At 49.8% G+C, this 24,451-nt stretch overlaps 1 protein-coding gene across 8 annotated transcripts in view; it reads left to right on the forward strand.

Moving 5' to 3' along the window:
* CEP164 (centrosomal protein 164) overlaps positions 1 to 24,451 on the forward strand; it is a 42,006-nt gene that overhangs the window by 10,464 nt on the left and 7,091 nt on the right. For 2 of the 8 annotated variants that reach the window (XM_040615992.1, XM_040615997.1), the window contains 19 exons: positions 2,489 to 2,599; positions 5,006 to 5,437; positions 6,919 to 7,002; positions 8,357 to 8,440; positions 11,707 to 11,792; positions 13,406 to 13,558; positions 15,546 to 15,764; positions 17,028 to 17,159; positions 17,850 to 18,066; positions 18,653 to 18,730; positions 18,990 to 19,121; positions 19,411 to 19,533; positions 20,102 to 20,245; positions 20,464 to 20,547; positions 21,429 to 21,497; positions 21,848 to 22,026; positions 22,585 to 22,711; positions 23,116 to 23,183; positions 23,367 to 23,574. In XM_040615992.1, coding sequence (XP_040471926.1) covers positions 2,489 to 2,599; positions 5,006 to 5,437; positions 6,919 to 7,002; positions 8,357 to 8,440; positions 11,707 to 11,792; positions 13,406 to 13,558; positions 15,546 to 15,764; positions 17,028 to 17,159; positions 17,850 to 18,066; positions 18,653 to 18,730; positions 18,990 to 19,121; positions 19,411 to 19,533; positions 20,102 to 20,245; positions 20,464 to 20,547; positions 21,429 to 21,497; positions 21,848 to 22,026; positions 22,585 to 22,711; positions 23,116 to 23,183; positions 23,367 to 23,574 — 2,730 coding nt within the window. The remainder of the gene's footprint in view (positions 1 to 2,488; positions 2,600 to 5,005; positions 5,438 to 6,918; positions 7,003 to 8,356; positions 8,441 to 11,706; positions 11,793 to 13,405; positions 13,559 to 15,545; positions 15,765 to 17,027; positions 17,160 to 17,849; positions 18,067 to 18,652; positions 18,731 to 18,989; positions 19,122 to 19,410; positions 19,534 to 20,101; positions 20,246 to 20,463; positions 20,548 to 21,428; positions 21,498 to 21,847; positions 22,027 to 22,584; positions 22,712 to 23,115; positions 23,184 to 23,366; positions 23,575 to 24,451) is intronic. The other 6 variants (XM_040615993.1, XM_040615996.1, XM_040615994.1 and 3 more) reach the window with 6 other exon arrangements.

A 24,451-nucleotide genomic window follows, 5' to 3' on the forward strand; every position in this document is an offset into this window, starting at 1 on the left:
ATTAGTGCCCCACTGGAAAATATAATTCTTTTGTAGTTCCATGAGATGGCAGTAGAAAAGCATTCCTGTGAGCGAGCCTCAGCGTGCAGCTGAGCCATTCTCCAGCTTCCTTACAAAAGGGAGAGGAGGAAGGGATTTGTATAGCAGGCCCTACAGGGGGAAATCTGGGCAGTAATGGAGTGAAGTGATGGAAAAACTGGCTTCATGTAGCTGTGGATCAGGGTTGAATACCTCTCTTCAAACCCACATGCTTCCTTTCTTTGACTTGAGAGTGGAGGCTGTATGGAAGATGGCAGGAGTCTGGGAGAGAGGGAGGAGAGATGGAAAGAAATCCTGCCCCCTTCAGTGGGCTCTTCTGGAGCGAGGTGTAAGTTAGGGAAAAAGCACTGAAACTGAAACCCAAGTCAGATACCAGAGAACTTGAGGTATGTGTTTGTCCGGGTTTTGGCTGCAATAGAGTTAATTTTTTCCTAGTAGCTGGTGCAGTGCCGTTTTGAATTTAGCATGAGAACAATGTTGATATCACACTGATGTTTTAGTTGTTGCTAAATAACGCTTACTCAAAGTCAAGGACTTTTGAGGTTTCCCATGCTCAGCAGGAGAGCAGGTGCACAAGAAGCTGGGAGGGAGCAGAGCCAGGACAACTGACCTGAAGTAGTGAAAGAGATATTGCATACCATAGAGCATCGTAGATAAACTGGGGGGGAGTTGGCCGGGAGGGGCCAATCGCTGTTGGGGGACTGGCTGGGCATCAGTCAACTGGGTTGAGCAGTTCTGTTGTGCATCACCTGATGTTTTTTTCTTTGGGTTTTATTCCTCTCCTTCTTCTCTTTGTTACAATTATTACTGTTGTTGTTGTTATTTATTATTATTTTTACTTTATTTCAATTATTAAACTTTTTATCTCAACCCACGGGTTTTACCTTTTTCCAGTTCTCCTCCCCATCCCTGGCGGGATGAGGGGCATTGAGTGAGTGGCTGTGTGGCACTTAGTTGCTGGCTAGGGTTAAACGATGACAGTTCTTTTTGATGCCCGCCATGGGGTGCCATCCTGGTGTGGTGGGGAAGAGAACCGGAAGAGTAAAAGTGAAAAAAATTGTGGGTTGAGGTAAGGACAGTTTAATAGGTAAAGCAATAGCCGTGCATGCAGGCGAAGCAAAACAAGGAATTTATTCGCTACTTCCCATCAGCAGGCAGGTGCTCAGCCACCCCTGGGAAAGCAGGGCTCTGTCACGTGGAGTGGTGACTTGGGAAGATAACTGCCATAAGCCAAGTGTTCCCTGCTTCCTTCTCCTTCCCCTAGCTTTATATGCTGAGCAGAATGTCAAGGTATGGAATATCCCTTGGGTCAGTTGTGGTCAGCTGTCCTGGCTGTGTCCCCTCCCAACACCTTGTGCACCCCCAGCCTACTCTCTGGTGGAGTGAGAGGCAGAAAAGGCCTTGACTCTGGGTAAGTGCTGCTCAGCAGTAACTAAACCATCCTTGGATTATCAATGCTGTTTCCAGCATGAGTCCAAAACGTAGACCCATACTAGCTCCTATGAAGAAAATTAACTCTACCCCAGCCAAAACCAGCGCAGAGGTTTGTGTAGTAGAAGGTACTCTTGGAAGGAGGGCTTCTAGGCAGCTGGGCTTGCTTGGCTCCTCATGGGGTTAGCTCTCACCTGAACCTGGCTTTCTTGCCTTCTGAAGTCCTGTGATCACTGCAGACATGTGAGACTCAGCCCTAAAATACAAAAGGACTTTGGGATACTGCTGGAAGGGGCAAGAGGAGGAAAAGGTCTGCAAGCATCTCTGGGGGCCAGGGGAGAGGGTCCCATGGCAGCAGAAGTGATCCCCTGCTGCAGTGCTTGCAGCTTGGGAGGTTTAGTACTCTGCCTTCTGTAGAGGTCAATCTCTGGATAAACAGTGGGAGTGCAGGGGGTCCTTTGTGGTGGGAAATTACCATGCCAAGGCTTCTTTATCAGATGGAGATGTGTGAATGGGAACTGTCTCTGTAAATAAACATTGCACAACACAGCTTGTGTGTTACTGCAGAGATACATGTGCAGGAAGCAGTGCTGCTGGTTCCCAGGAAACAAAGACATCCATGAGATGCGGGCACAGGGATGACTAGTGAAAGGGGAGGAATGACTGCTGCATTCATAGCCTTGCTCTGCCCTGTGCTGGGGGAGCGTGGCTGAGAACGGCTTGTGGGGAGCCCTGAGCTGCGAAGAGTCTGGCAGAACAGCGAGTTCCTTGAGCTGGCCAGCAGGAAAAAGCAGCACCAGTAAAGCTTGCAGAACATAAACAGTTCGATGTCTGGGAATCGGGGCCTGGGGCTCCCGAGCAGAGGTTGGAAAGCTGTTCAGCTGGAGAGCTTGCAGCTCCAGGGGTGCGTGCAGTGGGTGATGCACAGGGTGGTGACCTGTCATGGGTGGGTGTCCCTGCCAGCTTGGAAGGGTGGTGTGAGGAACCTTGCTAGTGGATGTGTTACCCCACCTACTAGGAGAACAGCAAAGCAGAGGAGGAAGACTGTGGCAGCCAGTTAGCTGATGTTGCTGAAGCTGATCTCCAGCACCGAAGGAGTCCTGATGAGGAAGCTGGCAGCCTGAGAGAGGTGATGAGTGGCTCTCTGACATCACGGTCCTGCTTGCATGATGTCAGTGAAGCTTTGTGTGCAGTTGGCAGCTTCTGGTGTTGTGGTGTGGATCTGGTAGTTGCTTGGTTTGTTTCTTTTGCTGATTAAAGTATTACGTGCATGGAGAGAGGTGTACACTTAAAAACAAAGGGCAAACGCTACCCAGATGAAGCCTGGCAAACCTGCCTCCCTTTCTGTACTTCTGTGCCTGATGACAGCCTGAAATCGGGGAGTGAGGGGGGAGCACATTGCCTCGCAAAGGCATTCTCCGTGCAGTATGAGATTTCCCCCCCCCCCCTTTTTTTTTTTTCCTTTTAAAGATAGAAAGATTGTGACGTTTTTTGTTGTAAGCTCTTGTGTTCAGCATGTTAAAATTCAAAGAGGTGGCATAGTCATCTTGTTTCCTGAGATAAGTAGGATTCAGTTTTGGTGGCTGCTGTTCATCCTGATTGTTCATCTCTGAATCAGGTGCCTTTCCAAAACCTGCTCCTGTTGGTATCGAGGTGCTTTTCTCCAGACTTAAGCCAATTGCTGGAAGTAACGATTTGATAGGCAGAAATTTCACATCAGTTAGTGTCGCTCAGCTGCAGGTAGAACGTGTTACAGCTTGTGAAAAGATCAGCTAAAGGCAATTATAACCTGACCGACTCATCCTGGCTCTGAAATCCATAGGAAATCCATAGTCTGGTTTTGTGTGAGGAAAACCTCCCACCTCCTCTACCTTGTGTGCCTGATTGGCATAGTTCCTTCTTCCAGAAAGTTGCATTTGTGATCAATAAGGTGTAATGTTAGCAAAAGTTTTGTTTGTATCTGTCCTTAAAATAGGATTCTACCAGCTAAAGAACTTATTTTGGGATGTTTTAGTAGCTGAGGTAAACTTGCCTGGAGATAAATCCTTTTGTGTGCACAGTATGATTGGATACACGAGTATATTCTGTTGTGGTGCATGTGCCCCTCGACGGGAAATATCTGTGTACTGTTTCCAAGCACAAGAATCTGGGTTGGTCTCATTTGGTGTTTCTTTTCCTTGGGCACTCTCAGCTGTCCTGGAGAGAGGTCCTCAGGAAAACTCTAAAGTAGGCCTGTCCCAAAGGGAGCACAATTTTCTGGACACCCTAATCCCCAGATAATGGGAAACATAATGAGGATTCCTCCACTGGACTAACACTGAAGAACGGCTGCTTGCATGTGTTTTTCTGGGTTCTGGAATAAAGGCGTTATCAAGGCCTTTGCAGAGCCTCATGCAGCTGTCTGGTGATTCAGTGGTGAGTTTTGTGAACCTCTGCTAACCACGCATGGAACTGGAAAGGGGCAGTAAGCTTTCATTTATTGCTCGGTGAATTGCGGGTGAGGCTCTGAACTGCAGGTTTTTTTGAAAATACCCAGTGATTAGATTTCTCTTTCCTCCTCTCTAGCCTGATGGATGGCACTCTCAGCCCTGAGAAGGTCCCTCAGACAAATGACATGCTAGGAGACGTTCTTTCAGTTTGCTGCAGCTCTGGGTTTAAAGCTGACAGCGTTCCAGTTGCACTTTGATAAAAATACATCGTTAAAATATGCGGTCTGTGTATGGTACATGCTGTACACAGGATGCAGCTAATGTTTGACAAGACACCACAGCATTAATAAAACAGTGAGAAAGTAGGACGTGCTAGCAGTTTTGTTTGCATACTGATGAGGGAACCTTTTCCTGCTTCCTCCTGGCTATCGTGCTTTTTGCTGTGGGTTTTGTGGGCCTCCCCTCTGCTGGGAAAGACACTCGAACCTTTGGGTGACTAAGCTTTAATTCAGGATTGCTCTTTCCCAAGGCCAGTGGGTTCTGCCATTTCTCAGTCTGGTGTGTCAGCTAGACCCGGTTTCATTCTGAGCTCAGAGTGGTGGCTTAGATCAGTGCCTGCCCTCAAGTTTGCCCTGCTGGAAGGTGGGATGATTGCATCCTGCCTACTCTTCTCTGCTTATAACTTCAGGCAGAAGTGAAATGTCCAGTAATAGTCCCTTGCAGATTTCCATCTCTCACTGAACAGACCCACTGTGGAAGCATAAGTGGCTTTACTGCAGAGCACGTACGATGCTCCCAGGGGCTGATGGGCCTTGCAGCAGTCACTGCTAACTCTTACCCACTGAGACCCTGTGAATAAAAAAAAAAAAAAACAGATGAAAAAAAGAAGTCTGAGCCCAAGAAATGAGTGTGTTTATCTTATTGAAGTTCCTTGGTTTTGGAAAGGACTCTGTATAAAAAGAAGTCAAACTGGGCTTGAAGTCACCCAAAGATTTGCTATTTCCTTGCTTGCTGTAGGAGAACCTGTGCTATTTCTGACCCCTGCATCCCCCCAGGGAGGGAGTAATGAATGTTGTAGCTATAATTGTGTTTGACTTGCTGCCTAGAAGGAGTCTTTAAAATCAAGACATGCTGAAGAAGGGCAAGAGTATTCCTTAGATTCTGATGCGGCATGCCCTCCAACTCCAGTTCAAGTCCTTCCTGGAGACGCTGACAGTAGCCTGTCTGGCCAGAACGAGGAGGAGTCCAATGGGAAACTTACTGGGAATGTACCAGGCAAGCAAGATGCTGAGGTGGAAGGTGACATCTCTGCAGCTGATGAGCTGCCGCTGTCTCTGGAGGAACGGAGCGCAGGAGGGACAGATGTGCCCAGCGGTCCTGGGCAACCTGGAGTTGCACCTCCAGCTGCTGAGGCAGATCAGCTGGCAAGCCTGGCTGCCACCATCGACACTGTGTCTGTTGGCGAAAAGATAGTGAATGAAATGAGAGAAGAAGCAGCAGCTGATCTGAAAACAGACAGCAGGCTGGATGCTGGCAAAGTAAGAGACGTGCCTGCATGGGTTGGGTTTGGTGTGGAAGCTGCTGTGACTGTTCCCGTTTGCTTTGTAAGACCCTGACCAGGAAAGCTCTTCGAGCACTTACTTGTTTTCTGTTAAGTTGGTGTAAGTGCTTTCCTAGTCAGCAGTGTGTTCCTGGGGGGGCACAAGTGCTCTGAACCCCCACCTTGGCATCTGTAGTACCAAAATCGCTCTTCTATGCCTACACAAAGCGCTGTCCAAAGCAACCGACAGGCAAAAACCCTGAACTCTGACGCATGTTTCGAGTCTTGGAGGAGAAATAAGTCTCAGCTTTCAGGGCTGCCATCTGTACTAAGCAAGCAGGTTTTATAATGAAGTTCACACCAAGCTCAGCTGTCCGTGCTGCTTTGTTTCTCTCCTTCTGTTGTTTCTCTCAGCTTATGCAGAGATGGGGCAAAAGTGTAAAGTGAGCTGCCAGCTGCGATATTCGTGGCTCTGCGGAAGGATGCGACAGGAAGGTGTGAGGGCAGAGCGGGGAAGGACAGTACCTCGGGGCTGGCTCTGGAGCTGTAGCTCGAGTCTGCTGAGCACAGTCCCTTCCAGTCGGCCCAGCGCCTTCCTGCCACTCTGGGAGGAGAGCTGGCTGACGGCTGACTGCAGTCAGCTGAACCAGGGTATCTGACTGTGCAGTCTCTGGCAGAAGAACTGTGAAGTGTCGGAAGGTGCAGATGGGTTCATGGCCTGGCCCCTGCAACTGGGGTGCCAGACAGACGCATGCTATCCACTCTTGCTCAGTTAGAATGAGATCTGATAAGTTCTCTCTTCCCAAGCTAGCTTCCTTCCTGCTGATTTTGGGGATTGTTCTAGTTCCATTGATGTGTAATGCCTTTAAGAAATAAGCTATAAAGCTGAGCCTGGAAAATGTGTTCTTTCCCAAAGAACTTAAAGTTGAAAGCTTTGCTTTTACAAACACTTACCTGCATACTCACTTTATGCATCTGGGCAGTTCTGCTGAAGTCAGCAGGGCTACATGGGTGTTCATGTTGAACATTCGCATACCTTTTCGTGACGGCTGGGAACGTAGGAGTCCTCGCTGCAGTTAAGGCATGCCAAGACATACTTTTGAAGTCCTTTTAAGACCATGGTACTGTTATGTGTGGCTTCACACATCTGTGTGGTGGGCCAGGTAGTTCTCAGCGCTGCAGAGATCCTTGCAGAAGGAACAGAGGACAGTAAGCAAGTGCCTTTTCCCAGGGATGTTTGAAGAGCACTTCTTTGCCCTCCCAGTCCCGCCCCTGCCTTCGTGTGAAGTGGTGTTTTGTGCTTGTCTTGTGGGTCCACACCCTTAGTGTGTTTCCTGTGATGTTCAGTCACCTTTTCTTCCCTATGTTATAGAGAAGCCAGATTTGTCTTCCCTGTATCAGTTGTCATCTGGCTGGAAATGCCTAGGTGAAGCCATAGGGGTAAGGCATGTACAGGTTCTAATGCGTATCTCCTCTCAGCTTTCGAAGGCATCCGAGACCAGCGACTCTGGGGAGGACTTGCAAGTCTCTGACCACTCAGACCATGAGCTGGTTCGGCCTATGGTGAGTCACTAAAAGCTCCTTGTCCCTTGCGTGTGGGCTTCATGTTCCTCTGGGAATGTGCAGCCAGTTAATGCAGTTCCCATCTCCTGTATCCAACTGCCCAGCTCCTTAACTGCTAAGCGATGACCTTAGAGCTGTGGCATGGGCCAGCAATGCCATCCTGTGCTTAGCAGGTTCTGTCTGTGGGTGAGGTAATATCCCTGGAAAAGTAGGTCACTTGGAGCTGGGACTGTGCTCAGATAATTGCAAAAAGGAAAATAATAAGCAATGTAAAAATTGTGCTTTAAGGGACTTGGCAGCTTTTCCTAAGGGGAGCCTGTATGGCTGGGAGACTTGGCTCCTGAAGGTCCCGGAGGGAGAGCGTGCAGGAGGGTAGTCCTGGGATGTGGGGGTAAGATGCCCATCAGCATCTCTTCATCTCCACAGGAAGCTGCCATTGCCATCTGCCAGTGGGAGCAGAGGCAGCACGGCCAGCAAATGGCTGAGAATATCATTATTTATCGGTGTTAGTACAAGCCTGTATGTTGGCAAGCGGCTGCTGCCTTAAACAATACCTTTTGTAGCGCTTGCTTGTGGGCATGTGTGCGCGCACACACTCCCTGTGTGCAGCTGAGTGCAAGGACCCCCAGAGACTCTGCCAGGAGGGAGAATTATCTCAGAGAGCGAATAGCTTGTGGGCAGCTTGCTGGAGCTGACTTATAGGAAAAATCTCAGAAAATCTGCAGCAGTATCATAAATGGGAGCAGTGGAGGCTGCGGGAAGATCTCCGTGCTTCGGACATACCATGTGTCACTCGTGCCTGCTGTGGTCAGTGGCATGGCAGTGTGACGGCTCACCGCCCTGCAATCCCACCGTGTCCTCCCGGTGTGGCATTGCAGTCCCCTGGCCACATGGGGAGAGTTTCCTCGGGCGCCACCAGTGAAGGGAACCTCTGCGCTGCACGGTCCCAGTGACCGAGCCCATAGGGAATCCTGATTTACTGAGCACCTCTGTCTGCCATCGTCCCAGCAGGTCGCGCTGCGTAAACCCCCTTGCCTGCCCGTACCTGTGCGCCTTGGGAAAGAGAGAGAAAACCCAATTTGCTGCCGGTTGAGCCACCGACAGAGCTGTCTGTCTGTCTGCAGCACAGATACGACCTATGCTTGGATATGGGCCTGAGTCTTGGTGCAGCTGTCTCCTATGTCCTGTAAACCTTTCTCTTTGTTCAAATGCCTAGTGCTACAAAAGACTCGCTGTTGGTGGGATGGTGGGTGTGGATTCCAAGCAGTGTTAGAATTTTGGTCTAGTCTCAGGATCTCTGGCAAAACTTGCACATGCTTGTGGGACACTGATTCTTTTCTGCTTTGTTCTTTAGGACTTGGGCTTCCAGACTGGGCTTTCTGAGCAGGTACTGGATGTGGAGGCTCTGTCTCCTGCTTTGGACAGCCCCACGTGCAAGGTAAATGCTGTACATGTGATCAGGGACTGGTCTGTGACCAGGCAGGGTAAAACACTGTATTGTGGTGCACTAACGACAGAATGATGCTGTAGGCATAAAGGCTTTGCAGAGGCAAATGGAAGCGATGCGTTAAGTGTCAGGGATTAGAGCAGCACTACCAGTGCATTGTTTGTTCCGCAGAGATGAGATGCGGCTAGCTACACAAAGAAACTTTGAGCGGAGGTGGCTTGTGAGAGGTGCACGCGTGCGAGCTCACACGTGTGCTTTCTCTGCCCCAGTGCAAGTGTAGATAAATGGCTTTCCTGGGGAACAGTGGGAAGCAGAGTCTATTTCACTTTTTTCTTTTGTGAGTATATTTGTCCTTTTCTTCCTCTTAAGCAGATGGAGAGGGTTTGTGTAACAGAACACGATGGCATAAATGGGAAGAAAAGGAGGTTAGCTCCCTCTGACAGATTTTGGTATAGGGAAGCTTATTTTTAAGCATTTGGTTGTCTTGCCTGCTTTCATGTAGGGGGGAAAAATAGGCTCCTTCCAGTGAGTCTGTGGCATGTGAAGGAGTGTATGTATGCGTGCACACGTCTGCGCTTCCTGTGCCGTGTTAGCCCAGGATGTAACTAGGATCAGGCGGTTCTGACTTAAGGAGATTGCTGTGCGTCTTGAGGTTTTATCCTTGTCTTCTCAGCATGTTACCGAGTTGGCTTCCTCAGCCCCACGTTCCTATTGAGCTCTCTCAGCTACCCCTCTCCCGCACCATCTCGGCTCATCAGTGTGTTGGCTGGAAGAGTGTTGCTGCACAGCAAGGCGGAGGGTCGGGCTCCAGCTGGGGTTACTCAGCCTTGCTCTGATTGTGAGTTGATCAGCTGCACTGGAGGAGACCCTGAGTGGCAAACTCACCACCTGTCCAGCAGAGAGGAGCAATCCAGTTTGTAAGGTTGTGTCTGGAGAATACACCTGTCCTCTTGTGCCTAATAATGAGCATAATCAGATGTGAAGGGAAAACAAAACATATGCCTGCTGAGTTCTCCCCTTCTCCTTCTCGCTGCAGCACAGTCACTGCATACAAATGTCTTGTTGGAGCAGCCACATTTGGACTTTATTACAGCTCTGTCTTGAGGAGAGAGGTGGATTTGAAATGGTGCTCCCCACAGAACTGCAGCTGCTCTTTTGTGTCTGTAGACAGAGGCTAGTCTGAAATGACTCTGGGTTGTAGGAATGTGCTTACTTCCACACAATGAGCTTGCCTTGCTTTGAATATATTGACAAAATAGTCCATTTTAAAAAAAAGACCACCTCTGTCAGCTACATGAGCAAGAAGAGTATTGGAGGTTTCTGGTAGCGTGTTTTGGCAGGAGCGGTGGTAGCTTGCAGAGGCTGTGTGGGCTGCTTCCTGCTAGACCCGGCTTCCCTGCTGGCGGCGGGGAGGCTGCTCCTTTCACCCTTCACTTAACAGGCATTTAAAGTGCTGGCATCCCGCTTTGCTGGCCCTGCTGCTGCACTGAGGGTGATGGTGGCCAGGAGCTGGAAGGAGGCATGCAACCTAAGCTGCCGTGTGCTGGAGACTGTGGAGGTCCCCCTGCTGAGGTCCCTTGGGAACTGTGCTGTGCAGAGGGAGGAGACGGCTTGTTATCTGTCATCCCGCTCTCCTGTGTCCACGAGAGTGGCTTTGTACCGTGAGCGCGTGAGAACGTCCTCCGTGGGATGCAGCCTGGCATTTAAGCTGGGCAGCAAACTAAGCTGCTTGCGGTACTGGGACTGCTGGGGATCCTGAGGCAACAGGAGGGGGGACGCTTTCTGCTAATTTCGCAGACAAGGCTTAAAATCAGCCCTTGTTCCCTGCAGGCAGGTGCCATCTTCACGTTCTCAAACGTGCCCAGAGATTCCTGCAGCCTGTGATTTCTGGGGAGGGACTGCCCCCCTGGGAGGGCGTGTTGGGCAGGGGCGCAGCAGTGGCCCCATGCGTGGGCTCAGCAGCGTGACCCTGTGACTGGTTGTCCCTATTCCCAGGAAGATCTCGTTCGCCGTTTGTCTGGCTCCTTTCCTTTCGCAGGCAGCAGTGACAGAGCCCATTTTGAGCCAGGAAACATTTGCTGAGCTCCTCAGTTCTCGGGAATTGAAGTCATTAGTTATACCGGGGCAGGAGGGAGGCTGGGAGGGGGAGCTGCCTGGGAGAGCTCTGACCAGGCTGATGTGATGGAAGGTGACAGCACTTGCAGGGAATCCTTCTGCTGTTTGCTCCACTGAACATTTGCATAAATTACTGTTGTTTTAATTCTGTGTTATTTTGGCCACGCTCCTGCATGGCAAGGACTGAGCTCGCCTGCTGTTTTTGTGATCCCCAAGAATTTATGAATGGGCTACTCTTCTGGGGACCAGAAACCTCGGCAGGGAGGATGTACCCTTGCTGCTTTCTCATGTGGGGCTGAGAGCCCCAACTTCCCCTCCCCAGGTGAACTGTGCAGTGCGTGTTTGTGTGTGCCTACTGCAGGGACAGAGGTGCCTGGTAGCTGGCAGGTGGGAAATGGAGCAGCTAACTATTTAATATTCAAATATTTGCTATTCATACGTCAAGTATTTGCTGTGCCATAAAGAAGCCAACTGAAGTTGCTCAGTGTGTTACTGAGGGGCCTGGCTTCCTTAGCATGACCAAAACTGGTGCGTTCTGGAGCGCGTAGCCAGAAATCCCTGGGTAGGCGAGGCTGTGTACTGCCCATCACGACCTGCCTGAGAACCAGGATGCCAGGCAGGACTGAGTCCTGTTGTGATTTTGGTCCCAGCCAATATATCAATTTCCTTTATGGCCACAGCACATTATTTTACTTTCACATGTGTGACATTTCTCTTTTAGGAGATTTTTGTCCTACGCTTTTCAGGGAGTTTAGTGTTACTTGGATATGTAAGGTGACCTGCATGAAAAGTCCAAACCTGTGTCCAAAGTGTTGGCAGGGAGTTAATCTTCTGTACCGAAAAAGCAACCCCCAAACCATAACCTGACACAGCCTGGAGAGCTGAGCTCTCAGGCCTCTTGGCTGTGCTGCTGGAAGCATTCCTGAGATGTTCTGAGACCCTTGGTTGCCTGCAGGAGAGGAGGCTGGCACATTCAGCTGGGTGTTCTGGAGCAGCCTGTGGATGCTTTTTGGTCCTTGGGCTCAGTGCTGATGTGCTGGACCAGAGCGGTGCTGCCCTTCGGCAGAACCCACTGTAAGGTCCTGAGAGGCTTTGACGGTGAAGGAGCCAGCAAACTCCACGCTGTTTGCTTTTACCTGCAGGCCCAGGAGCTGGGAGAAGAGGAAAAAGACGAAAGCAAAGCCAGTGTAGAGGAAGAGCAAAGCAAAAGAACAAAAGCTGCTGAGAGGTATGGTACAAACAGTCAGAGCAACAAAGGAGGTGTGGACAGCTCTAGCTCTGGATGACTTTCCTGTCTTGTCCGCTCCTGCTCTGCTCTGGTCACTGTAACCTGTAGAACGTCCCAAGACGATGCAGCTTCTCACAGGGTCTCTCCCACTAAACCTCTCGTTTCTTCTGCCATCTCCTCGTACTGTCTCTACAAATTTCAGCTTCGTTTCAGCTTTGTTCCAGCTTCTGGCTGGGTAGGCAGCAAAACTGCCTGTCTTTCATTTCCTTGTGACTGCCCCAGATGTGGAACTGGCTTATGTTTCCCTTACAACTATCTGACTGTCCTCTAAAGCTGTGAAAGTCATGCTTTTGCCAAGATGGTCTGAACCTGCTAACGTTGCGCGTTGTGCCCTGTGGCATTAAATCACGAAAGACTCAGCCACTGACTGTTGCCCAGTGACAGACCTTTCTGGTTCTGAGAGAGCCCCCAGTCTGGGTCAGCGCTGGCCCTGCTGGGCTGCCAGCTCATCACGGGGCAGAGCCTGTAGCTGAAGGCTCTCCGGGCCAGCCTGCAGGGTGGCAGGAGAGTCCAGCTGCGATGGGAACAGTTCTCTGCCACTTCGTTCAGTAGAGGTGGCCTGGAGCAAGTCACTGGTTGACCAGGTGTAAGCGTTAAGCTATTTTACATCCTGGTATGTGGACAGCTCACTCTAGGGTGCACCAGCTGTTACCCTAGGAGGAATGCTGGCTTCCAGACCCTTAGTTGCTGTGAGGACTAGACTGTCTCGGGGAGCTATTTTCAGCCTGTTTGCTGAATCGTTGCTTAACATGGTTAAAATCAGCCACTTTGCTTAAAATGGTTGAAGTACTGTGCTGAGCAGTGAGCTCCGCACTCTTGCGAGGCCCTCCCCTCCCCCTTTGAAAGCTGCAGCATGTGGCATTTACAGATGAATCGTGTCCAAACTCTTAGCCTCCACACAGTTACATATACTCTGGGGCACTGGGAACCAAGATGCTGTTGCCTGTGCCAGGAAAACTTGTGAACAGAAGAAGCTGCAGTCCATCTTAATGACTGGCTGTGTGCGCTTGGGGTTTGCAGCCTTGTTTTCAGAGGAGCTGTTCACGTGAAGGTCCCAGAAAACTGTTCTGCCCGCAGGAATTGTCTCCTTATCACTTAGTACCTGCTTCCCAGCTGTGCATACCCTCTTTCTCTCTGCCTGTAAAGCTAGCTCGTGCCTGTAGATGTAAACATGCCTGCCAACGTTTCCATTTGTAATTGGGACACCAGTGTGAGTATTGCTAATAGGGCTAACTTACCTTGGGGAAAATCTCTAAGGACCTGGGAAGAGAGTGGGATAACGCAAGGAAGAGATTCAGCAATTTGAGACTGACGCCCGTTAGATCCTCAGCTGCCTGTTAGTCTGTCAGGACTTGAGGTGGTGGGAATGGTTTGGGGCATTGGTGTGCCTTTGGCAGCCCGGGGAGGGGCAAATGAATCCTGTTGGCAGGCATGGCTGGGTGCCCACCTAAGTCAGCTGCACATCCCATCTTCCCTGTCTCGTCTACCTGCAGCAGTGCTAGACCCTAATCTATGCTAATCTGGTCTTCTGTTACCTCTTTTGTGCTGCAAAGTGAGAGGGATCAAAGTGCTTGTGAAACACCAGAAGAGAAGTGTTTTGCTTTAGAAAATCCCAATCAGGAGGAGGCGGTGGCCCAGGAGCCGGAGGAGGAGGGATCGCTGGATAGCCTAATGAATCTGGAGGAGCTTGCTGCCCTGCAGAAATCGTAAGGGCTTCCTTTAAGTCCCTGGTGTTGTAAGCATAACAGATTTTGTCCTTTTGTTCCCCTTTGTGGTGTTTGAAGTTAGCGTGTGAAGTCAGCACACTAGGAGATGCGGTTTGGTGGGCACAGCAGAGTTTGAACATCTCCATATGCAAATCCAAGCAGCTGTTCCGCTGGCGAGAGTGCCAAGTGAACAGTCTGTACTGGGGAGGGTGAGAACAGCAGCTCAGCCCTTGGGGTCTGTGGCACAGGACTCCGTGGGATGGGGAAAGAGCTGTTTGCTTTGTACATGGAAAAGCCTCCTTCCTACCAGTGTCGCTAACAAGGCTGTAAGCATTCACCCTCCTTTGAGAAACGCTTTCACACAGACTACTGAGCTCACTTGCTGAGCGGTGCTGAGATTGGGAGGGGGGCGTCGACAAAAACTCAACAAATTGCCCCACTTCTACAGTCCCTGGGAACGTTGGTTGCTTTGAGATAAATAAGGTCAGAGCACGGGATGGTAGAGCTCGGGTTCCCTGAGAAAACCCACGGTCTGCTGCTGTGCTAAATCGATGGTTTTTGCAGACACGTACCCACAGTTCTACTGCGATGGAAGACCTCAGTAGAAGTGCTTGTGCTGATTTTGCTTTCTATATCAAATGACAGATCAGCAGATGCAACTGGAAAAAATAGGCACTGCGTCTCTCAGGACAAAGTGGTGGAGAAGCAATCTTTGATGTGGAGACCAGCACAGCATCTCCCTTTTTCTATTAGGAATTGTACTGAGTTGTGTAAATGTGTGTGTCTTGGCTGGATCTCTTTTCAAGCAAGAACTGGGGCAAAAAGAAGAGTGCAATAAAAAGGTGGAAGTGGCTCAATGGCTTTGCAGAGCAGCCTGATAAATGACACCTTCTGCAGGCATCTCTGCAGTTGGCCCGGAGCATGTAGCATTATGGGGGAGCATTACTGAAGCGGGATTTTTCCAGAACCCAACTGCTCTTTCTTCCGTCTAGTTCTTTTTGCTAATAGCTGCATAAGTAAGTGACCTTTTCTCTTTTGACTCAAGGCTGTATTACCGGGGCTGTTATTTCCCCAATTCCTGGCAAAACAGAAGTCCCTCTGCCTTATGCTACAGTCTCGGAGCACGACAAGACCTAGCTGCTCCAGCTTTCATTAGCAAAGAATAAAAATCTTTTTCCTAAACTAATCTTCATTTTCCCCTCCTTCCCCTTCAGCCTCTCTCAGACCTTGTAATTTTGCTGCTCTCTGTCTGAAAAAACTTAATTAGAAACAGATTGGTTTTGAATTTTTGGAGCGCTTAGGGCTTTCTGTTGCCTAGAGCTGGCAAGCTCCCAGCGCACTTTAGATTGCAATTGCAGAAAATACCTGGTCCATCAGAAGCACACTGCCAGTCCCTGGGCTGAAAATAGGTACTGATTGCATCTGCTTTTGTGCCTGGCAGCCCTAGCCAGGGTTTCACAGCTACTAGAGCCTTCGTGAAGCGAGACCGTGTTGCCCTTGCAAGATGAGCTCTAGTGGGCCGAAATAGGAGTTATCCAGGACCTGAGTGCTGCTAGGGCTGGGTTTAATCATTTGTCAGTCAGAGTTTCTCTGGGAGTCAACGAGAGGGCGCAGCAGCAGTGCGTGGGGGTATCCCCAAGCTGTTACCTGAGATAATGTGCTACTCACAACCCTGAGTGTGTGCAGCGTGTTCCCCAACAGCCTTGTAAAGAGTGCTTCCCTGTAACAAGCTTGTCTTCTGCCTCCACGGACGTTCCTCCCTCCACGTGAGCAAAAGGGCAGGGGGTCCACAGCAGCTTGCGAGACGCCGCAGTCTAGGGAGGATTCTGCATGTCCTTTTCCTTGGTTTACATTGAAGCTCCTAGAGTAGGTGGCTCTGAGATTTCTTGGTTCGGAGTTGATAGTGTTTGGGGGGCTGTTGCTGTTTCTTTAATGTTACTTGGTTTTCTGTCACCTTTTTGCCAAAGGTGCTTGTTCTTTTTGGTAGGCAACCTGAGAAGGAAATCGAATGTGAGCTGTCCTTGAACCAGCCTAGTGAAGAATCCCTGGAGGAAATAGCCAAGGAGCTGGAGACTGAGCTCAAGCAAGAGAAAATGCATTTATTGCAAGCGGAGAAGGAGAAAATTCAGCAATTCCAGGAGGACGTGAGGCAGCTGGAGGAGGAGGAAGCCGAGAAGCTTCATCAGCAAAAGGAAGAATCCCTCAGGTACTTTCCCTTTTTAATCCATCTTTCCCTTATTTCTCCTCTGAGCCTTTCCTAGCTGCGATTTCACTGCTGGTGGCCACAGGCTCGTGCTGTTACAGGCCACCACCCTGGAAGCGGTGCTCCTTTCCAGAGTTGTGAGCAAAGGGGGCAAGAGCAAGGCTTTTGGGGAGGAGGTGTACGGTCTTCTTTGCCTGGCACAGACAGTCCTGTGCGTGAGGGTCTGCACATCTTGAAATGAATAGCGGGCTGCTGTCAGTGCTGTGTGTACAGAGCACAGCCTGCCTCAGGAAAGCACTCTCCAGTGCAGACAAGAGAGCATCTTCCCATCTCCTGCAAGATGCGCTCTGATTCAGTACACATGCAGCTTTCAGAGCTCCGAACCTGGCTCTGATGGTTAACCTGGGAAAACTTTCCAGTTCAGTGCTTGGAGCTTTGCTGCCTGGCAGATGTTCAAATCCTGGGCTAAACGGTAGTAACAGGACTGGAAATTGGAGCATTAGAGGAGATAGTTCCTCTGGGGTAACCTCATCTGAAACTCTGGTACCGTATGCTTTACGGAGGGATGTCCAAACAAGACTGTAAGGAATAGGACGTGGATATCTGTGTGAAACCCAGCCAGTGCTGAGGGTCTTACAGCAATTCAGGGAGCGGAACAGCGCTGGGAGCTGTGTCCTTTCCCTGGGGGGATTTTTCTTTCAAGGCTTTTGTATATCAGGTGGTCTTGATACTTATGTTCTTAGTGCACCAAGCCAGCCACAGAAAGTATCGTGACATGGGATATGCTGTCTTGGGTGCAAAGGCAGGCACACAGATTGCACCTGAAGGGAAAAATATCTATGCAGTAATAAAACAGTGGTGAAAAGGGTGTCATATGAAAATACAAAGCTTAAGATGTACTAATGCAACTGGGTACCTTGGCTGGGAGCCTGCTTTCATTTAATAGGAGCTGATTTCATTTACCTGAAAAAAACCCAACCCAACCCCCAAAATCCAAGTGCCACCTATGTTGATATAATGCATATTAAAAATGCAGCACAGAAGTTTGATGCTTGGGGGCTGGCTGCATCTCCCATGCCAGCAGCCAGGATCTGAAGGTATGGGGAAGAATTAATGGTCTGGAGCCCTGAGAATGCATCGCTCGGGCAGGCATAGCTAGTGGGAGCGGCAGCTGATCTATAGGCCTTGGGGAGGCAATTTGAAGACATTAAAGCCTCCTGAACCTTTTTTTTTTTTTTTTTTTTTTCCCGGCTGCTCATCTCTCAGGACTCTAAAAGAAGATTTGGCAAAGGTTTCTGAGGAGGAAGAGTTGCGTGTCAGAAAGGAAGAAACTGAGAGACTCTCAAAGCTGCAAGCCAGAATCGCCTTGGAGACCGAGGCAGAGGAGGAGAAGCTAAGGTGAAAAGTTTTGCTGCTGTCCCTGGGGCCATAAACTGTGCTGGTTTTGGGGGGAAGCATCTTTCTTGCCACCAGCAGCCACTCAAGGTGGAGGAGCTAGCCCTCCTGAGTCTCCCGTAGCAAGTACGAGGCGCTAGCTGTGATGCTGTACGTGCAGGAGAGCTGTGGGTTGCTAAAAGGCAAAACTGATGAACCTTAGCGGTAATGGCTCTGCTGCCTTGGAGCTGATGAAATTTTGCTAAATAGGCATATAGTACAGAAGTGTCCTGAAGAGAGGCGTTGCTGTCATGTTGGACCAGGCACAGCTCTGGGGCATGTAGGTGGAGGAAACGGATCCCCAAGGAGAGCCGTGCTCAGCAGCGTAGCTTGGTTTGAGTGGATGTCTCTGTCTCTTCAGGCCTGTGAAAACAACTGGAGGAGGCAGATAAGGCAGGCACTGGAAAACTCACGTTTTGTTATTTCTGTCTTACTTAGCTGACAGACAGGTCTCCATCTGACTGCTTAGCTCTTTATTTCCGAGGTCTTAGACAATACACTTGTGAACCTGTGTGCTGTGGTTCTCTTTCCTCCACCTTGCAATGCCCTGTCCTCTAGCAGCGTCTTCTCTGGGCTCTGGTTCCTAAGTGTAGCCCAGCGGTAAAGCACCGAATTCTGACTCACTTCTGTCTGTTCTTGTTGCAAACCTACCAGGGCAGAGCAAGAGGTTACGCTGCAGAAACTAAGAGAAAAGTGGGAAATCCAGCAGGTAACGGAGAAGGAGAGCCTGGAGAAGAAGCAGCAGCTTGTTTTGGAGAAAATGAAGCTGGAAATCGAGGAAGCTCAGCAGAAAGAGGTGACAGAGCTGGAACAAGAGAAGGAACGATTTCTGAGTGAGCTCAAGGAGAGATTAGACAGGGAAAAGAAGAAGGTGAGATCTTTAATGCTAGCTAAGGTCAGATCCATGCTGTTCACATTTGACCTGGCTCATATTGCAATGCTAAAGTGCAGAGATTAAATAACACCTGCATGTGCTTTAATAATGACTCACTCAAAACCTAAAGGAAAGATGCTAGGCATGCCGTTAGAGGTGTGATTGAGGTGGGGAGGAATATTCCCCCAATTTTTATTGCGATAACAATTATTTAAATGGACACATTGCATCTGAAGAAAAGAAGGATCACTGTCTGTGTCTGCCAAGCTAAACCAAGCGGGTTTATGAGATCAGAATACCTCTTTGGCTGCTGCTTTAGTCCTCCAGAGAGCCTGGGGAGTTCTTGAATGGAGACAGTTCATAGTCCTTCCAGCACAGCATGACTGAGATCCGTTGAGATCTGCTGGAAGGGGAAAGCACATAGAGCGTAAAGGCACCCTGTACGTAATCCGGTTTGAAAGGGGTTTACTGTTGTGCTTTTTTGATATGTTTATGAATAGATGTAAATTGCAAATGCGTCTCGTACAGCGTGTCCCCACACATAGAGGTTTTCCAGCAGACTGTCTTCCTCATGTTCCTGTAGGCAGTAGATGAGCTAGAGGAACAGTTTGCAAATGAACTCCAGCAGCTGAAATCTGCAGCAGAAGAGAAGCATCATAAGGTAAAAGATGGTCCCTTAGAATGTAAATTAGGTTTTTCCCCACACTGTCACCAAAGGTGGCCAGGGAGGGTGGCATTAATGTTTTTTTTCCACTTCCTAAATGTGGTTCTGGTCTGGCTCAGCACTTGGATGTGCTCCAAGTAGAGGGTGGTGAGACTGCACACTCTGGTCTTTGCCATGCTGCTTGCTCTCTGTAGGAGGGCACTGAATGGATCTTGTCAGAAGGGTGACAGGTCTCTGTGGGTGGCTTTCACGGCAGGTCATTTCCAGCCTGCAAACCCAGATAGCAGAGGCGCAGAGGAGCGAGGAGGCTCAGCTGCGTGAAGACTTGCAGAGAGCGGAACAGAAAGTGCAGCAAAAAGCATTTCGAGTGACAGAATATGAACATGAGGCAAGTATTCATCTTGGATTGCTGAAGGTTCTTTACCCTCTCTTCCTTGGATGCATGGTGGGGTCTGAGAGGCCACATTCCCTGCCCAGGGATGACGGTGACGCCTTAGGGGAAAGGACATCTCTGCAGCATCTTGCCTCACCAGGGTGCTTGCTTTGTGCTACCCAGGCCACAGCCTGACCCCACTTGCAAGGTGCTCTGAACTTCAGTCCTTCGGCTCGTGTGGGAGGTTGCCCTCTTGGGAGGCTGCTGTAGTTCAGAGAAACATCTTCCTGTGTCATCCCTGCAGCTCAGTGAGCTTATGAGAGAGAAACGGCAGGAAGTGGAAAAAGACCATGAGAGGAAAATGGAGAGGATGAGAGAGGAGCACCGGGAGGTCCTAGCACGGATTCAGGATCAGTATGAGGAGGAGGTACTGCCAGGGGAGAGTAGTGGACGCGGGAGGTGACTGTAGTGGCTCACTCAGTTGAGCTGTACCTGGACTGGCACCGCTGCTTGCCAGACCTGCCTATCTCAGTCGCTCCTAGAATTGGAAATCAACTTTCTTCCAGGAGAACCGGGCATTGTTGCCGTGATGTAAAGTGCATTTAGCCTGGGGTTATTAGGATAAGCTGTCAAAGCACTCTCTGTGCAGGCAACTTCCACATGCACTTGTGGACTTCTGCATGAGAGAAGATTTGTTCGGGTTTTTTGGGTGCCTGTTTTGGAGAGTCTTTGTCTCTGGCTTTTTGGCTATACAGTCAACAGTGTGTGACAAAACCCTAGTTTCATGAGTTGTTTCTTCTTCCTTGGGACATTCCCTTAACAATGTCATCCCTGTAAGCAAGAGGTTTTAATCTGCTGAATTTGGCGTTTGCTCAGGAGCTGCTGTGTGATGGGCTGGCTTTCCGGAGGGTGTCCCCTGTGTGTTCATGTTGGGTAGCTGGAGAACCCTGTGCTTCACTCGGATATTTTTCTTGTTTGTATTTTGCAACAAACAGGAGAGAAAGCAAAGAGCAGAGCTGCTTGAAGGCCTGCGGAGTGAGATGGTGCGTCTCCGACAGCTTCATGAAGCAGAGTTGAAAGCTCTGCGGGCGGAGCTGGATGAGCGGCTTACTGCATTGCAGAACAGGCACAGGGAGAAGGTGAGGAGCACGCTTTGCCTAGCTGGTCATTGTGATTTGGCTGCTTGGGGATGGCCTGGGTAGTGTGGCACCTCAGTGCACCTGCCACCCTCTACAGCCCAGGGTGACACAAGCAGCAGGTCACACTTTCCCAGTTTCTGTTCCTCCCGGTGGCAGAGCACTGCCTGGAGAGCGAGGAACTCGTGCCATTCTCTCCTTAACTCAGCATCTCTATGCAGGAAAGAAAGCTCCAGGACTCGGAAAATGAGCTTGAAATGCGCACAAAGAACATCAAAGCCAGATCAGCGCAACTCCTTAGTCAGGTGAGAGAGCCCTGCTGGGCTCGCAGAGGTTTGCTAACCTGTGCTGCTAGTCTGGCTGCTTCCTCGTGGGGGAATTGTGAGAAGTGCTCAGCCAGGTCTTTCGCTGCCACCCAAGTTACAGGTGAAACTTCCCCCACAGGTCAGAGCAGGGCAAAGCGTTCCTAGTGATGCAGCCTCATGACTGACGTTTGCAGCATAAGTCAGTGCTCTGGGTTTGCTGAGTGCATTGGGAGACAGTAAGTGGCTGTAAGAGTGATAGAGGGATCATAAAAGCCTTTCAAGGTGGCATGTCCTGCTCCACATCACTTCAGAATTTAGTCAGTCCCTTCCTGATTTACCTCCTCCCTGCTGCTGTGAAAAGGGAATGAGTGCTTCTGGATCTTGGGCAGCAGTGGGAGAGGGAAGCACTCCAAATGCTCCTGTGGAGCTGGCAAAAAAGGCTGGCTGATGCTCTTGCCTGCCAGATCTCTGAAGCCCTGGCCTGTGCCAAAGGCTGTAGATAACCTTGCTTCTGTCAGCATTTCCTTTCCAAGCAGCACTGGAGTGAGGAAATAAAAAGGGGGAGAAGTGCTGGAGGCAGCCAGAGGCTTCACAAAAGCAAGATCTTGCAGAAATGGCCATGTGCCTCGAATGCCCTCGCAGCTGAGCAGCAAGGGGTGTTCTTCCCATGGGAATGCAAATATTCCCAGCTTCTCACTTGAAGTCAAGTAAAGGCAGGGGAACTTTTGTGTGAGGGAAGGGGAATAAAGCAAAACTGACAACAATCCTCAGGTATTTTGCAATTTTCCTGAGACATAGGCCTGACCTTTGTACTTCAAGTGCCGACGAGCGTCAGCAGTCACCTCACTCTGACACTCACGTACTTTCTCATCTGTGTATAGGAGGAGTCTCTGAGAAAGAAAAGGCAGCAGCTGCTGGATGAAGACAGACGGATTAAGCTGGAAAGAGATGTATGTATGTCTTAGCTCTGGAGAGGTGCTGCACCGCATTTCTTTTTGGGGTGAGAGCAGCGTGGTGGAACTATGGCTTTAAAAAAGCAAACTGTTGTTTCTAAACTGGGAGCCTGAGAATCCCTCCCTGCCTCAGCCTGGAGGGCCATCCTGCTGGGAGTTTGATTAGCTCTGAGCTGTTTCCCAAAAAGAAGAGACAGTCCTGTCCTTCCAGGACTGGTGTGTGGTGTGTACATTTGTAGCTCTGGGATCTCCCGTGAACTGTGCAGACAGCAAGCTCTTGCATGTTGTCTGCCTTTAATTTTGGCATTGGAGAAATTACAGTGAGGGATTTGTTTGTTTTCTTCTAGGAAGCTGCTTTAGTTTCTCAGCTGCGCCTAGAGGAGAACAGGAAGGAGCACACCAACCTCCTTGAGTCCATTCAGCAACAGCGTAGGTCTCTTGAAGAGCTCCAGGACCAGAAAGTCGAGCTGGAGGCCCAGGTGGACTTGTTGCGGACCCAAAGCCAGAGGCTGCAGAAGCACGTCAGGTGTGTGTGTGAGAAATTTCTTCTAATAAGAGAAAAATCTTCTCTATGCCCCGAACAGAAACCTCTCTAACCTAACCAGGACCTCTCCCCTACTTCTGAGTTTCTTGTATGTTGGGCCATGTTCCTTCAGAATCCTAGTGGTGGTTTTACTGCATGTCAGGGGCATGAAGATCCTGGGGTCTGTTTCCAGATCGATTAATACCTTCCTGTGTAAATTTGTCCCTTTGCCTCTGCTTGTCAGGTTCATGTTTGTCCTCTCCACATCTGTCTTGTGGGGTTAATAAGATGCTTTGAGAGGGGCGCTGAAATGCCGAGAAAACATTTTCCTAAGAGAGCTGAGCTTCTGGGGAAGGTTGTGAAGCAATGTTTCCCTGCCCAGCCAGGGGTTATGTTTGACATCGCGCCGCAGACCTGACACTGGTGTCATCTTGCGCATCTGTGGCCCTTTCCCTCCTGGAAACTGGAGGTCACTTTGGACACTGCAGACAGATTACTGGGCTAGGTGGGTGGACCTGCAGTCTCCTCAAGTGCTGCCACTGTTGCCTTTTCCTGTGGCAGTGAGCTGGAGGCAGCTGTCAGGAGCAAAGAGGAGACTTTGAAAGAACTGGAGGCAGAGAAAGGTGTGGAATGTCCAAGAAGGAAAGCTGAGCTCCACGTTGAAGACCTGAGAGAAACTACTCAAGCTGTGAGTAAAGCAGACCGTAAAGGTGTTTGCCTTGTGAGACCTGAGGCTGTAACTCCCAGCCTGTTTCTTCTGTATGAGCTCATTTAAGTTGCAGTGATGCATTTTTTTGTTGCCAGAAGACATCAGTAATATTTGTCAATTTCTGTCTATTGTGACTGGGGGGAAAAGGAGTGTGGGACACTTGAGTGCCCTTGGAGTCAAATGCAGGACTTGAGTCAGGGATTGAAATGTCTTTGTTACTTCTCAAAAGTCACGTAACAAACATCCATGGCGCTGGTTTTGGATCTGGGCAATACTATAGTGATGCCATTCCCAATTTGTGCTCCTAATTAGATTTTTATGGGGTCCTGGGATTCTGTTTCCTACACATATTTCTTAGTTTTTGAAATCTTTCAACTCTTCAGCACTCGTCCAGAGAGCCTGCTTCCCCACCCAGTCAGAGCCACAAGGACAGTGACATCCAATTGGATCAGTGAGTATCTGTATGCCAGCTGCTTCTGGAAAATGTTTTTGCTTCAGTTTTACAAGCAAATGGTTTTGCTTGGGCTTACACACATGGCACTGACAATTCGTTTTGGGGAGGGCGCTGCATGAGGCTTGTAGGATGGCATAGTCAGCGCAGAGAGCCAGGAGCATGTCTATCTCTTTGGTGTAGTGTCAGGAGCTACATCTCCGCAGAAGGAATCTCCATCAGGAATGCCAAGGAGTTCCTGGTGCGCCAGACCCGCTCAGTGAGGAAGAGGCACACGGCACTGAAAGCTGCAAAGCAGCAGTGGCGCCAAGATATGCAGAAAGCACAGGAGGTGGTGCAGGATCCCGACAGCTCGCAGCTCCTGGAGGGCATGCGCAAGAACCTGGAAGAGGTGAGGCCCTGAGCACTGCCTGTGTTCTCCTCAGGCAGGGTGGCTGCACAAACGCTCCGAAGCCCTGGGACCTGTTCCTGGCTCTGCAGCTGCAGTGAGAGGCAGTTGCGGGTGCTCAGTCCTCCTGAGAATCAGATCTTGCACATCTGTTATGATAGCTCTGCAGTGTTTGTCCCTGCTTGTGCCTTTCTCATCAAAACACAAGGGTCAGAGTCCTTCCCCTCCCGGGCTGGCTGTAGGTTACTTCAGGAAGGCCAGGAGGGCTGTTCAGGAACGCAGTGCAAATGCAGCGACTGAGGAACAGGCTTAATGAGACCCTGACTTAGGCTTTGGATCACGGTGATGTTACTGCACATCAGATGAGTGGCCGAAAGTGTCTGTGTGTGCATGCGTAGCCCACAGCTAACGGAGTGTTACACGGCAGAATAGTTCCAGCTCTGTTTTGCTGTGTGCGCTTTGGACTAGGAAGGCTCTACAAAGCAGGCACTGTAGTGCAGCCAGCACCCAGTACCTTGCTAGATTGCAGGAACTTGTTGGAGCTCTTGGGACCTCAGGAGAAAGTATTTGGTAGGGGAAGAGGGATTCCTGTGCCATGCAAATCCCATAACATTTTCTCCTCCTAGTAAAGGAAGTGACAGGTATCCATCCCGTCAGTGGTTACAAGTTTATGGTTGTAGCTTTACAATTTCCAAGCTCTCCTCTTGCTTGGAAAGGGATTACTCGAGTACTTGTCAGCTCTGCTGGTATGCCAACCAAGGACAGGGAAGGTCATAATTTCTGTCACTGATTATAGAGAGCATTCATGTTTTCGGAACCAAAACCGTTGACCCTGCTGTATGCAGGGTTTGGAAGTAAAACCTCCTATTCCTTGGGGTGA

Source organism: Falco naumanni, chromosome 16 (assembly GCF_017639655.2).
Source record: "Falco naumanni isolate bFalNau1 chromosome 16, bFalNau1.pat, whole genome shotgun sequence".
NCBI lineage: Eukaryota > Metazoa > Chordata > Aves > Falconiformes > Falconidae > Falco > Falco naumanni.